This window comes from Vombatus ursinus, unplaced genomic scaffold (assembly GCF_900497805.2).
Source record: "Vombatus ursinus unplaced genomic scaffold, bare-nosed wombat genome assembly UNPS02014861.1, whole genome shotgun sequence".
Taxonomy (NCBI): Eukaryota; Metazoa; Chordata; class Mammalia; order Diprotodontia; family Vombatidae; genus Vombatus; species Vombatus ursinus.
In genome coordinates, this window is record NW_020954639.1 from 13366398 (window position 1) to 13382205 (window position 15808).

A 15808-nucleotide genomic window follows, 5' to 3' on the forward strand; every position below is an offset into this window, starting at 1 on the left:
TGTGCCTGTTTTCCCATAGCCTTTCTGACATTTGTCATCTTTTTTTTTCTCAATCTGATGGGTATGAAGTGTAACTTCAGAGTTACTTTAATTCACACTTCTCAAATTATTAGTGATTTGGAGCATTTTTTGATATGGTTGGCAATAGCTGTTTTTTTCTTTAGAAAACTGCCTGTTCATACTCTTTGACCATTTGTCAACTGGGTAGTGATTTTTGTTCATATAAATTTAATGTCAGGCAATAAACATTTATTTAATACCTACTTAGTGCTAGGCAATATGCTAAATGCTGGGGATACAAAAAAAAGGTAACAGGAAGTCCCTGTTCGCAAGGAGATAACAGTCTAATGGGGGAGACAACATGCAAAGAACTATGCACAAACAAGTTAAACACAGGATAAATTGCAAATAATCAACAGAGGGAAGGCACAAGAATTAAGAGGGATGAGGAAAGACTTCTGTAGAAGTTGGGTTTTAGCTGGTACTTGAAGACCAGGTTAGCCAGGTGGTACCCGAAGGTAAAGGAGAAGAGAAGAAGGCTCAAGACAGAGCCTTGAAGGGTACTCAAAGTTAACGGGCACATTCTGATGAAGATCCAGCAAAGGAGACTGAGAAGGAGTTGTCAGACAAGAAATTACAGAAATTCCCAAATGAATTTAGATACTGCAACATGACCTTGTACCATATCACATTTCATGGAAGGTTAAGACATTTATATGAGATAAAAATGAATATGCTGCAATGTCTTGGGAACTCACCTATTTAAAAACCTCATTAAAAACCTATGCATTCTAATTAAGGCTAGACTTAGAGTGGTCTGTTCATTAGAGGTACACTGAAATCTAATGTGATATGTGATTTCATGATGAAGAATTAAGAAATATATGGGGAAATCTTGTGATTTCAATCAGTGGCATATTTCGTCTTTATTCTTTTGGATTTGAGGTTTATCATTGCATTGATCAGTGTTCTAAAGTCTCAGTTTTTTTCTCTTTAAAGTTATCATACAAGTTATTCTCTGATTTTTGCTCACTTTTGCTCAGCATGAGTTTATAGAGGTCTTCTCAGTTTCTTCGAAAAATTGTCTATTTCATAATTTCTTATGGTACAATAATAATTACAATTATTTACCACAATTTCTTTAACCGTACTGCAGTATGAGGGCACTTGCTTAATTTCCAAATTTTGACTACTGAGAAATAAGCTGCTGTAAATATTTTTGTATATTTGGTCCTTTTCTTCTTCCTTTGATTTCTTTGGGGAATAAGCCTAATAGTAGTATAACTGGGTCAAAGAGTATGCCCAGTTTGCGCATAGTTCCAACTTGCTTTCCAGAATGGCTGGTCCAGTTCACAGTTTCACCAACATCATAGCCCCTGTAACATTTGTTATTTTCCCCTTTTATCATGTTTGCTAGTCTGATAGGTGTGAGGTGGAGCCTTAAAGTTGTTTTTAACTCACATTTCTCAAATTATTAATGATTTAGAGCACTTTTTACATGTGATTATTGATATTTCGTCTTTTGAAAGCTATGCTCATATCTTTTGACAATTTATTCAGTAAATATTATTAATGCTTGATAAATATGAATTTGGAGATAATTGGAATTTCTACCTTTTGAATTTTGTGATAGAAAACGTACCTATTTATGATTAGAGAATTTTTATCTCCTTAAACTGCTAGTTAGCCTTTTGGGAGTGAATTTTGCCACATGCCATTTCTAGACATTAGTATTTCTTGATTCATAGATTTCTAGATTGTCAGTTAATATTCTGATTGATGGAGCGCAGTAAGCTTTGTGTTATTTCAAGAAAGTTTAGCCCTTTTGTTCTTTTTGAAACCCAATATTGTTTTGTGAAAAACTGTCCTTTTAATAAAAGTTTTTAGTTCACATATTCATAGATGCTCTTCTGATGATTGTAGCAGATAATATGGTTTTAATTGGATTCAAGCTCTCTGGTTTATCTAGCATCAGATCTGTATGTACATAAAATATACAAAAATTTAAAAATTGAATCTTTTTGAGTCATTTTCAAATTAACTTTGCTCTCTTCTACTAGACTTCAAAACTGTGATTGTTTAATAAGCCTATTGGTCATAGTTAGTAGCTTGTTGTCTCAAAATTTTGGACAGTTTAATTATAAATTATTGTGTTTGTACTGGATATTGCTAGTACAAAAATTTTTGTGTTCTGAAGTAAGTGCATGCTTTAAAATGTAGATGAAAATGAAACCACTGTTTAGAAATTGTTAGCACTTGGTTTTCTGAAGTAAATCATATGAAACTTTTTGGAATTTTTGTTTTTGTTTGAGTATAAAGTGATGAGGCTTTGACATATGAACTCAACCAGTTTTGTTTTGTTTTTTAAACAAAAATGTGATAAAATACATGCCTCTCTTCTATTTGACCACTAGATGTCAGAAGTACTACAGGAGCCTGGGAGGTTACTAGGGGCCTTGTGGAAATTCAACATCGAATCCTAGACCTTCACATATTTCACTGTTTCCAAACGACAGATGCCAGAAAAAATCTGATACAGTGTGATATATAGAAGCAAGGTACAACTGGAATAATGAAATTTCAAAAATAAGTCTTTTTAAAGGCTGATTCTAAAAATTCTATTGGGTATTGTAAATGCCTCAGGTGCACTTGATACTGCTGTTACATTCCTGGCATTTGGGTCTACTTTTTATGGAAAGATGAATTGAACTTCAATTTAAGAATAGTCAGTAATCCCTCTCAGGACATAGTGTAACAGCTGGTATTTCTGTGTCTTAGCAAATCGATTCCATACAGCAGTCAGTAATACTTAGGGCTAGATTCTGACAAATTCCAAAGCATTTTCAATAAATTTAGCCAAAGAAAATAGCATAATCACTGCAAAAATGTAGCCTAATTTGCAAGTTACCTCCCCCTTCCTTTTACTTTTTTCCAGCAAAATATTCAGAATTTTACTTGTTAAAGATTTCATCGGGCCATTTCTTTCTCATTAATGTATATGTAGGTTCTGGGAGGAATAACTATGCTTAAATATTAAGACTTTGAAAATTTTAATATTGAGTGTTTTACTTTGAAATTTAAAAAATGAATGACATCTAGACCTTTTAATATATGGAGTCCATGTGGGTCAGCCAAACTGCAGCTCAGAAAATTTTTCTTATTGAAACTTACCCTCTTAATTAGTTATTATAATAGAATAAAACAGTTTTTGAAAAAGCCATTTGCATCAGATCATTTTATTTCATTTGATAAAACTTTAAGTTTCTGTATAAAAGGAAGGCTAATAATGTATGTGACTAATATAAGTTCTTGAACATGAGAAGATGAATGGAAATTAACAGTGAAGCTGTCTTCCAAATAGAGATTGGCTGTTTGTCTGTCTGAATTAGAGCACTTTGTCTTTTTAAAAATTCAAACCCCACTACAACAAATCTTACCTCTTGTTATCCAGTGCATTGCATGCCTTTCGTGGAATTGAATGTGTTATTTTGTCTCTTGTTTCTAACTCTCCCAGACTCTTAATTCTAAGAAAATCCTTTTTAAAATGAACTGTCATTTTATATTTGTTTGACAACAGAATTAACTGTGGTGTGAAGATAGTGTTGCTCTTTAATATTAACCTAGAAAACATGCTAAGAAATTCAACCATTTAATAAAGTCTGTTTTGTTGTTTCTTCTCATTTTAGAAACAGTGTTTAGTTGATGAAGCTCATGACGCTTGTCTCTCTGTCCCCATTTCATATTCATTGTACTTTGTTGTCTGTTTATTATGCCAGTTTTTGTAATGTGATAAAATAAAATTAAAATTATTGTAATTATTTGACAGTTTATTCCATGGTAGATTTTGCTGGACTAACTTTTCACTTTGACAAACATTTAAGTGATGCCTTTCTCTCCCTCTCTCCTCCCATTTCTCTATAGAGCTAAATTAGAAACTTAAAATTGGGAAGGTTTTTACCCCATTCTCTAAATTTGGTAGACAAGTTATTTTGTATTATAATTAACTGAAAAGTATAGAAGAGTGTAGTGGTGGACTAAATGCTAAATTTTAGTGAAATGTTTATATCACATTTATGTGAATCTTTTTTGTAAGACTTTTCTTACCTGCTTTTAGTAATATGAACTTATATTGAAAATGAACTTTTAATGTGAACTCTACTGATAGAAGAGAAACCAATTTGGATATTGTAATAAATATGACAAGAATATTTAAGTGTGTACATACACACACCCACACACATACATACACACACACACCCACCCAGTTGCCTGTCTGATTTTTTATAAGTATAAAAGTTTTGTGTGATACATCATTGGGACACGGTGATTTAATTTGAACCACCTGGTAACTCTTAAGTGTTAGGTCAGTGTCAGTCTTAATTTAGAATCTTTAAAACTTCCTTTTCATTCTTTTTATGTGAAAACTTTTAGATGTGTGTCATAATTTAAAAAATATATATATATAAGCTACTTTTGTAGTGGTTATATAAAGGATAATAATGAAATTTATAATACAGAGTGTCTCAAAAGTCTTAATGCAGTTTTAAGCCAGTACTGAGACTTTTAGGATATTCTGTACAAATGGTTTTCTAAGTTACTTTAAAAGTATAGTTTATAATTTAATCTACTTATTTTAAATGCTTTAAATATTAAGGGAGGGTGTAGCAGTAAGTTAAGTTTAACATAAGTAAACACATCTTCAACTTAATAACTTATTAGTTATATAAAAAGAGTACAAATTTTTAAAAATTAAATGTAGGCCTCTGCCTATATTGTCTGTCTCTTCTGCTTCTAGAAATGCGACCTTTTGGAATTCATGGTAACTGAAGGAAAGACATTTTTACAATAGTATTTTAGCATTTGGTCAAAGAATTCATTCAAATCTTTCATCTATCCCTCACACCTCCCTTAAGTATCTCACAACCAAAAGTGTCACCTGAACTCCTAACTACTTTCTTCTGCCTTTCCCTTGCAGGAAAATACTTAAAATTTTAATTTAATTTAAGGTTTGTTTTTTTTTTTTTTAAGGAAAGGGCTTTCATGTTTTGCTTTTAAAATTGAAAATTTAATGTCAGTCAAAAATGTCTCAGTTGAATGTTGTCACTAAGACAGCATTTCTCATGAATTGTGATCCCTTCATTCTGTTAATTTGAAATAAGAATTTTTACTACATGGTTTTATACTCTAGATTTTACAAAATCTGTTTCTGTCCCTTCTAGGGAAGGCTTACAAATTAGAAGATTATTTTTAGACAACGTAGCCACAAGCGATTTACTGAAATTAACTACTTCTTTGCAAGTGGAAAGAATTTCATCATTTTGGTAGAACCTGCAGAATAAATCATGCCAGCTTTATCAGCAGGATCCGGAAGTGACACAGGTATGTGAACCTTCACTATAACAATTAATAACTCTATAATAAAGAATATTGCTTATGTGGATAAGCATTTAGATTGTTTAACGTTAGATAAATGTTAAGTTTTTAGATTTGTAAAAATCAAAACAAAAACAAAAGCACTTAAAGATAGGTTTGTGGACCAAAATGGTTTTAGCTTGTAATTTTTTGTAATTTCCATTCATATGTTTAATGAAATTTAAAAAATATATTACAGTTGGGAAATTTTTTACCTTGTCCTCTAAATTTGGCAGATTAGTTTTTTTTTTTAATACTATAATTTAGCAGCTCTCTTTTTATATAGAAGAGATCAGTAGTGGACCAAGTGTTAAATTTTAGTAAAGCAATACTACCTTTATATTAATCTTTTGTGAAACTTTTTATACTTGCTTTTAGTAAGATAAGCTTATGTTGAAAATTATCTTTAAAAATGAATTCTGAGTTTGTGTATGTCCTTCATACATAAATATCACTGACCCATTGTCACTAGCGTATACATATTTTTAAAAAATGATGATGACTTACTCTGATCCATCTGTCTCCTGTCTTGTCTTTATGAATAATGACATGTATGTAGCTGGGTGGAATTAGTGTTGGTTATGCTTTTTGTCTGCTTCATGTTAAATAGTATACATACATCTTAGTCCTTTTGCTAAACAACTGAGGTAACTATTTTAGAATGGAAAGTTAATAGCTCCACATCTCAACTGTATCCCCCTGTCCCCATTTAATGTTACTGTGTTTTTGGCGTTAATCTTTTTAATAATATCTGCATTGTTATTTGCTTTTTAAAAAAATGCTTTATGCCATTTTTCTATTCTTGGCCTATTTGTTTTTTTTTTTTTCTTTCAATTTGTATAGCTGTTCTGTTGAAGGTCTTGTGGGTCAGGTAAGGATTTTGCTGGAATTATGGTTGTCAGATTACATGTTATAAAAATTCATTTGCATTATCTCAAATACATTTGACCTCAGGAGTTAGCTCTCTTCTGAAATTCTCTGTCCTTTTAGTATTCCTTTTATTCACATTTTGGTTTAGTACTGTAATGGATAAGCAAATTCCATTGCATTTTTGAAAGTTTTTGATTGATTGAACCACAACATAAGTTTGTAATGAATGATAGTTTTATTTCTCATTATGCAACCAAGGAATTTACTCTTGTAATTGAGTATGCAGTTTTACTACTTAAAAATAACTTTTAGGTAATTATTAAAATGGAACCCAACTAGTACTCCCATTGGTGAGTTTTTCTTATAACCTCCATTTTGAGGAATGGTCCAGATGAGTGACACATCATTCTCTGGATTTGGTCACCATGCTTCAGCAGCCTTCCCATGTGGACTTGTCACAACACTCCTCCCCTCCATTTCCAACTCCATTTTATGTATTGTCTTTCTCTATTGGAATGTAAGCTTCTTGAGTGTAGGGACAATTTTGCTTTTTGCTTGTATTTATATCTGCAGCACTTAGCACTATGCCTGGCACATAATAAATGCTTACCACATGCTTCTTGACTTGACTACAGACTCTGGTTTTGCTCCAGACTTGCTTATGAGATATAGGAAGTAAAAATTATTTTGCTGCTTTAATAATGGGACAGAATTCTAATTCCAAAAGAGGGTTGACCTGTTGAGTGGTACCTTTAGGTATGGATTTTTTGATTATAGGTTATGTTTTCCTACTTTTGTAGATGTTTTATGATGAAAAAAATATAATTTGGTAGTAATTATATCAATATCCAAATGTTTCCTAATGTTGCTGTAGAAGGGCATCATCTTGGGCAGTACTACCCTAACCTCATCTCAAATTTCTCTCGCCACTTCTCACTACCTGTCTTCAACAATACTGGTACAAGTTTTCATAACTATCACTCTGGACAGAGACTCTTAATAATTTTTGTGTCATGTGCCCTTTTTGGCAGTCTAGTTAAGCCTGTGGAACTAGTTACAGATATATTTAAATATATAAAATAAAATATATTGGATAATAAAGGAAACGGGTGTTAGGGTTAGCAGGGAGAAGAGAGGTGTCAGAAATGTGGTGGTGGTATGGTCAACAATCAACAAATCAGTGGATGGATGTGGGTTAGGTGATTATGGGGAAAGCATCAAAATTTGTTTCAAATCTGTATACTTGAGGGGATGCAGATGCTATCATTATAAATATTTTTAATTATGCCTCAGCAATAGTTCTTGAATATGTCGCCTCCACAATACACTTCCATAATCTCTGATACCCGCTTAGTCTATTACTTCTTTGTTGGAGTTTCACAATAGCTTCCAACACTTTCTTCACTTCTTGACTCCCTCTTCTCTAATCTCTCCCATCAGAATTAACTTCTCTGTAGACATTTTTAATCATGTCACTTTCATGCTCAGAAACTTTCAGTTACTCTCCATTGTTTGAAAATAAAGTCCAGAGTCCTTAGCTTGGAATTTAAGACTCTATAACCTAATTAGCTCTGATATGCAATTAGATGGACCATCTGTGGCTTTTGTCCATCAGTATGTACTGTGTGTCTCTAACTGATACTGCAAATAGACAATGACTTGTGTCCATAATTGAATAGGAAAGCAAGCCGTATTACCTTTGAGAAATTGGAAACTTCTTGCAGTGATACCATATTTCTTTTATAAAAATGACCCCTCTCATTAGTAATAATATTCTGTTCTTGCTGTGTCATGGAACATTACAGGCTCGAAAGCAATTAAAAATGAGTGTCATCCAGAATGTAATGGAGAGATTCATGGTGGGTGTGAGGAGAGTATAACACATTATAAAAAATTTTTTGAAGGACAATTGCAGTAGAAGATGTCATCAATGAAATGAGAGTGAAAAAGATGATGTGATAAAGTTGCGAGAATGAAGGAAACTTTGAGAAAGTGAGGAAGGCCCCCAGCACATTAGGTAACATTCTGTGGTGAATTTATGGGAGGACCTAGAAAGAGTCAAGTAGGATTGTTGTCATGTCCAACTCTTCATGATCCCAAGGCCCTACTGTCCTCCACTGCCTCCTGAAGTCTGTCCAAGTTCATGTTGTTTACATGATACTATCTATCCATGTCATCCTCTGCCATCCCCTTTTCCTTTTGCCTTTCATCTTTTCCAACATCAGGGTCTTTTCCAGTGAGTCCCATCTTCTCGTCGTGTGGCCAAAGTATTTAAACTATAGTTTCAGTATTCGACCTTCCAGTAAGTAGCTTGGATTAATTTCTTTAAGTATTGACTGATTTGACCTCAAGGGACTCTCAAAAGTCTTCTTCAGCACTACAGTTCAAAAGCATCGATTCTGTGGTGCTCAGCTTTCCTTATAGTCCACTTCTCATAACCATACATTGCTACTGGAAAAACCACAGCTTTGATTACGTGAACCTTTGTTGGCAAGGTGATGTTTCTGCTTTTTAGTATGCTGTCCAGATTTGCCATAGCTTTCCTTCCAAGGAGCAAACATTTTTTTTTAAGAATTTCATGGCTATAGTCACCATCCGTAGTGATCTTTGAGCCCAAGAATATAAAGTCTGACACTACTTCTATTTCTTCTCCTATTTGCCAGGAAATGATGGGACCAGTTGCAAGATCTTAGTTTTTTTTTGATGTTAAGCTTCAAGCCAGCTTTTACATTCTTTTTCATCTCTGTCAAGATAGTTGCAATATGCAACAATGGAGGAAACACCAGCATTGATACACTCCTAAATCCCTCTGAGTGTTTGAATGAGCCACCTTTTCAGTCTTTAAATGGTTTTATTTGCTTCTTCATTCACATTATCCTTTTTTCCTCACCTCCTATCCCTCTTACCCCTCCTCCTGTCACAGAACTCATCCTGGTGGAAGACTTCCCACCATTCGGATTGTTTTCCCTCTTTGGATTTCCTTTAACTTGGGCTACTTGACTGCTTGCAGGACTTACATGAGATGGGAATCAACAGCTTCTGTTCATTCTTATGAGATGAAGGACTACCAAACTTTTCCATGTTTTCTGTCTCCCAAAATCCTTTTAGCCTTACCACCTGCCCTACTGTTATGTCCTGAAGTCCCTTCCACCATTATGTGAATTCTTTATGTGTCTTAAGACCTTGGACATTGCCATCTGCCCCCACTACTAAACTTTTAAGACCTCTGGGCCTTTCACTCTGTCCTAAAACTGAACTTTCTTTTGTATGTTTTGTATATACAATATATTGCATATTTTGTATATTCCTTAAGAACCGAGACTGTCAGTTCACTATTTTTCTTTCCTGAGTGCTTAGCACAGTGCTTGACCCATAGTAACCTTGAGGTCACGGGTTCCCCACCCTTTTTCTGTACCATTCATTTAGAACTTATTTGTTAATGTTTATATTGCTGGTTTTTTTTTCCATGTATCTTTATTATATTAACTAAATTTTGAGATCCTTAAGAGTGAAGTCTGAATTTTATGTTTCTTTGTTTTCCCCATAGTGCCCAGAACGGTGTAGATATTTGGTTTGAAGTAGAGGAAGGCAAGATGGGGTATTTCTTCTTTGTTCATTCTATGCTTTAAAAATATTAGATCAGTACTGGCATATCATTACAAAATATTTTGTAATGATAACTATCATATCTTCTCTAAACTAAATAACTTTTATTTTTCTGAACTCTTGTTTGACATAATTTCCAGACTTTTTACCCTTCTCTGGACCTCATCTGGTTGTCCCTTTTAAAATGTAGTGTCAGAACTGATGGATACTACGAATGAAGAATTATGTACCAGAAAACTATATAATTTCACATATACGAGAGAAGGTACCTGAATTTATTCTAGATCAAAAATTTTTTAACCTGTTTTGAAAAAAAAATGTATGTATGTATATGTGTGTGTGTGTGTGTGTGTGTATAATATATATGTATATAAACAATTTGATACTATTATATTTAAAAATTGTCAGTGTTTTCCATGTGCTCTACTACTCCTACTCACCAAATGCCCAAGGGAGAAATTCTGTATGCATTAGCCTATTCTTTAAAGTAAGCTACAATATGGCTTCAACCTGTTGTTCCAACCCTATTTCTATTAGTTCTTTATGTGAAATCTTTATCCCAGCTAGATTGTTCTCACGGACATACTACATACTGTCTCCTCTGTTTTGGCTCATTCCATCATCCCTTTCAACAATACCTTTGCCTTCCATTTACTCAAATATTATTCATCTTTCCAGTTTTAACTCAAATCCCAATTTCTCAAAGAAGTTTTTCTTGATGACCTCTTCCTTAGACTTCTGTAACATTTTCTGTACCAGGGTTGTGGAACCTGTGGCCTCGAGGCCACATGTGGCCCTCTAGGTCTTCAAGTGCAGTGCTTTCACTGAATCCAAACTTCATAGAACAAATCCCCTTAATAAAAGCATTTATTCTGTAAAACTTGGACTCAGTCAAAAAGCTGCACCCAAGGACCTAGAAGGCCACATGTGACCTTGAGGTCACAGGTTCCCCACCCTTTTTCTGTACTATTCATTTAGAACTTATTTATTAATGTTTATATTGCTAGCTTTTTTTCCATGTATCTTTATTGTATTAACTAAATTTTGAGATCCTTAAGAGTGAAGTCTGAATTTTATGTTTCTTTGTTTTCCTCATAGTGCCCAGCATGGTGTAAATATTTGAAGTAGAGAAAGAAATAGGGCAGCTAGATGGTGCAGTAGTTAAAGTACTGGGCTGGGAGTCAGGAAGACTCGTCTTCATGAGTTCAAATCCAGCCTCAGACATTTAATACCTGTGTGACCTTGGACAAGTCACTTCACCCTCTTTGCCTTAGTTTTCTCATCTGTAAAATGAGCTGGAGAAGGAAATAGCAAACCACTACAGTGTCTTTGCTGAGAAAACCCCAAATGAGGTCACACACAGTTGGACATGACCAAAATGACTGAACAACAATAACAAAGAGGAGGAAATAAGCTGAATTGCATTACAGTGATGAAAATGATGAGAGGTGGTAGAAGATGAGCAGTGATGGTGGAACAGGTAATAACTACAATAGTTTTCCACTAGTTTTTGCACTGAAAATACAAGATGGGGTATTTCTTCTTTGTTCATTCTCTGCTTTAAAAATACTAGATCAGTACTGGCATATTTTTATATGGCAACCAGCATATTTTTAAAAAGTCATTTGGATTTTTCTCCCCTAAATTTGATAATTACAGTGATTTGTGTGGTGGGAATTTCCTATCAGCTAATAACAGAGAAGACTCAGTTGTGGCTTTGGCCTGGATCTTCAGCTTTCTCATTCATTTGCTAATTTCCAGAATTTGTATTTTTTTGTTTGGAATTTTTTTTGGGGGGTTATTATGACTGCTTTTGGGAAAGAACCACTGACGTTTTGGCAGAATGGTATACTTTTTTTGGTACCCATTTGTGCTGAGACAACAATCGATATCTAGTGAGATGTGAATATAGAAATTACTGATATATTCCTCTAACTTGATGTGGCTAGAATCAATTAGCTTCTCATTTTGTGAAGCCCAAATGCTAAATCATTGCATAATTTTTTTTTCCTTTTTCTCTTTCTTTGGAGTACTTTGTAATTAATTGGTCCATACTAGAATTTCTAAGGGCTTCATTTGAAATTGAGCACTGACATACTTTTTTAAGAAAAAAAGTTTTATTTTATGCCCAAAGGGATATAAAAATGTGCATACTCTTTGACCCAGCAATACCACTTCTAGGGCTGTATCCCAAAGAGATTATACAAATGGGAAAAGGATCCACATGTACAAAAATATTTATAACAGTTCTTTCTGTGGTGGCAAAGAACTGGAAATTGAGGGGATGCCCATCAATTGGGGAATGACTGAACAAGTTGTGGTATATGAATGTAATGGAATACTATTGTGCTATGAGAAATGATGAACAGATGGATTTCAGAAAAACCTGTAAAGATTTGTATGGACTGATGCTGAGTAAAGTGAGCAGAACCAGGAGAACATTGTACACAGTAACAGCCACATTGTGCAATGACTAACTTTGATAGACTTAGCTCTTCTCAGCAATGCAAAGATCTATCTCCAAAAGACTCATGATGAAAAATGCTATCCACATCCAGAGAAAGAACTGTGGAGTCTGAATGCAGATTGAAGCATACTATTTGCTATTTTTTTTCTTCTGTTTTGTTTCTTCTTTTTTGTGGTTCTTTCTATTGGTCCTAATTCTTCTTTACAATGTGACTAATGTGAAAATATGTTTAATAGGAATATATATGTAGAGCCTATATCAGATTGCATGCCATCTTGGGGAGGGCGGAGGAGAAGGAGGAGGAGTAAACTTAAAAATCAAAATCTTATGGAAGTGAATGTTGAAAACTGAAAGTAAATAAATTAATTTGAAAAAAAGGAAAAGTTTTTTTTATATTACAAACATTTACAAATTACTCTCACTTTTTGAGAGGACTCTTACTAAAGAGTTAAACTAATAATAAAGTGCATGCAACATTCCACATCTATATCACCTTCTACCTTTGAATTAAAAAAAAAAAACAGAAATCTGCTTTTTCTCCTGCCCACCCTTCACCCCATTGGGGAAAAGAAAAAAAAAACAAATTTCTTATAAGCAAGTATGAATAGTCAAGGAAGACATATATCCTGAGTGGCAATATAACAAAGTATATGTATCTTATTCTGCACCTTAACTCTATCACCTCTGTAACTGATAACATGTTTCACCAGTGGTCCACTGGAATTATGAACAGTCATTATATTATATTGATCACAATTCTTATGGCTTTCAGAGTTATTTGTTTTTACATTGTTGATATTATATACATTGTTCTCCTGCTTTTGCTCATTTCATTATTTATCAGTTTGTAAAAATGTTCTCAAAATTGTTCATTTTCATGATATTGATGTTATAACATAAAGTGTTATTCTGGTTTTGCTTCCTTCACTTCACATCAATTCATATAAGTATTTCCATGTCCTTTAAAAATCTTCTATTTCCTTATTTTGTGTAATAATACTCTTATCACATTCAGCTTAGTCACCCATCCTCAACTGATGAGTATCCCCTTAGTTTTTAATTTTTTTGCCACCAGAGAAAGAGCTGCTAGAAATATTTTTTGTACATATAGTACCTTTTCCTCTTTCTTTGATCTTTTGTGAGTAGAGGCTTAGCAGTGGTATAGCTGTCTAAAGGACACATACTGTGTAGTATCATTTTGTGTAGAATTCCACATTACTTTCCAGAATGGTTTTACCCATTCATAGGTCCACCAGTAGTTCATTGATCTGTTTTTTTCACAGCCCCTCTAACATTTATTATTTTCTTTTTTTGGTTACCTTTGCCACATTGATCAGTCAGTTTCTTTCTTCCTTGTTTGGTCATGAACTTTATGTCCATAGATTTTGGTAGGTAATTTTCTGCCATGTTTCTCTAATTAGTTTATGATTTGACTTAATATATATACCTTATATACCTATTTGGAGATTATTTGTGTATGAAATGTGAGATATTGATCTAAATCTAATTTCCTCCACACTGCTGTCCAGTTTTCCCAGGAGTTGTTGTCAAATAACAGGTCCTTATCCCAATACCTAGGGTTTTTATATTTAATAAATATTAGGGTATTAAATATATTTTACTTATTTATGTTGTATACTTAATCTGCTCAATTGATTGAGCTCTTTATTTATTTATTTATTTTGCCAGTACCAAACTGTTTTGAGAATTACTTATTTGTCAGGTAGTTTGAGATTGGGAACTGCTAGGTCCTATTGATTACATCAGTCAATAAGTATTTAGCTCTTTTTTTTTTCTGCCTCCAACTAGATTATAAATTGCTTAAGGACTGGGACTGTATTTATATTTCTTTTGCATTCTTTACAACGTTTGGAATTCTTAGAGCATTCTGTGAATAATAATAGTCATAATGACAATAATAGCAAACATTTATATAGTGCTCTAAGGTTTGCAAAGTGCTTTATATATATTTTCTCTTTTAATTTGCACAATCACACCATGGTAGGTTGCTAGTTCCTGAGACCATTAAGGGTAAATTAAAAATGTGTTTATCCTTAGCCTCAAAAAGAATGAGAGAGGTTTGATTATGTAGTAGGTACCTTGCCTACTTCTTAAAATTGGGAAAGAGATAAATATAATTCTCTTGCCCTACTTTAAGCTAAGATTAAGCAATGGAGTCCCTGTATGGAGAAGTGACTTACAGTTGCCTCAGTAGCTCTTACATGTACTTTCCAGGACTAAACTGCATGAACCTGCCTTAATGATTTAGGGAATTTCAGTATACATATTGATGCTTCATCACATATCTAACTTCCCAATTCCTCCATCTATTCTGTTTTCATAATCAACTCCTCTCTTCCACCTAAGCTACACACAGAGATGACCATAACCTTGTCATCTATCACCTACAGATGTTCTGATTCTCCATTCATAAACTCTGAAATTCATTTATCTGATCATAACTTGTCCTCTACCTTATGACTTCTAACCATATTATTCATCGTCATAATGTCCTCCAATCTTTCTACCCCTCAGTTCTTTCCCAGGCCATCACTCGTACTCCCTATTTTCCCCTTCTTGACCATGTGGCAAAGCATTTCAACTCTACACCTATCATGATCTACACTTGAGTCACTTGTCTCCATATCCTATCATATATCACTCTGTATCAAACTTCAACCTTGGATTACTCTCACCATCTCTCTTCCCCCCCACCCCACCCCCCCTTCACATGCTGCTGAATTGAGCTGGAGAAAATTGTAAAACTATGTTGACTGGGTCCATTACAAATTCACATTACATAATTTCAATAGGACTCTCATTGTAACAAGATAATCCCTTATCCCTAACCTTCCCAATTAGTTTTCTATCCCATTCTTACCACTTATTGTTCTGAACATATTTGTTTCTTCTCAGGGCCCTCATAGCCTGTTTTCCACATATACTCTTAGCTGAAGGCCTTGCCTCATACTTCGTTGAAAAAATTGAGACCATTTCCCAAGAGCTCCCTCCTCATTTCACATCACTCAGACATCTCACCACTCCCCTTTTTCATTTTGGTCTCAGATAAAGAGGTGGCTCTTATACCAAGCCAAACCTTTTCACATGTCCCCTTGATTCTATACCCTTTTATCTTCTCCAGAATATTGTCCTTTCTATCTTCTCTGCTTTCTCTCTGATCTTCAGTTTCACCTTGTGTATTGGTTCCTTAAGTACTACCTTCATACATTCTTATGTCTCTCCTATCCTTTAAAAATTGACTTGATCCAGCGATCTCTACAAGCAGTAATTCTGTATCTCTCCTCCCTTTCATAGCTAAGTTATTTGAGAACACCCGTGAAAAACAGTGGTAATTCTATTTTTTCTCCTTTCACTCATTTCTCAACCACATTTAGTTTGATTTCTGATTTTATCATTCAACTGAAACTGCTCTCTTCTAAGTAATCAATGCTT

At 33.9% G+C, this 15808-nt stretch overlaps 1 protein-coding gene across 3 annotated transcripts in view; it reads left to right on the top strand.

Annotated features, from left to right (window-relative positions):
• MPP7 (membrane palmitoylated protein 7) overlaps positions 1–15808 on the top strand; it is a 256221-nt gene that overhangs the window by 55014 nt on the left and 185399 nt on the right. For 2 of the 3 annotated variants that reach the window (XM_027841614.1, XM_027841613.1), the window contains exon 2: positions 5220–5379. In XM_027841614.1, the coding sequence (XP_027697415.1) occupies positions 5343–5379 (37 nt within the window). In that variant the 5' untranslated portion in view covers positions 5220–5342. Of the gene's footprint in view, positions 1–2424; positions 2559–5219; positions 5380–15808 lie in introns of those variants that run through there. The other variant, XM_027841612.1, reaches the window with a different exon arrangement.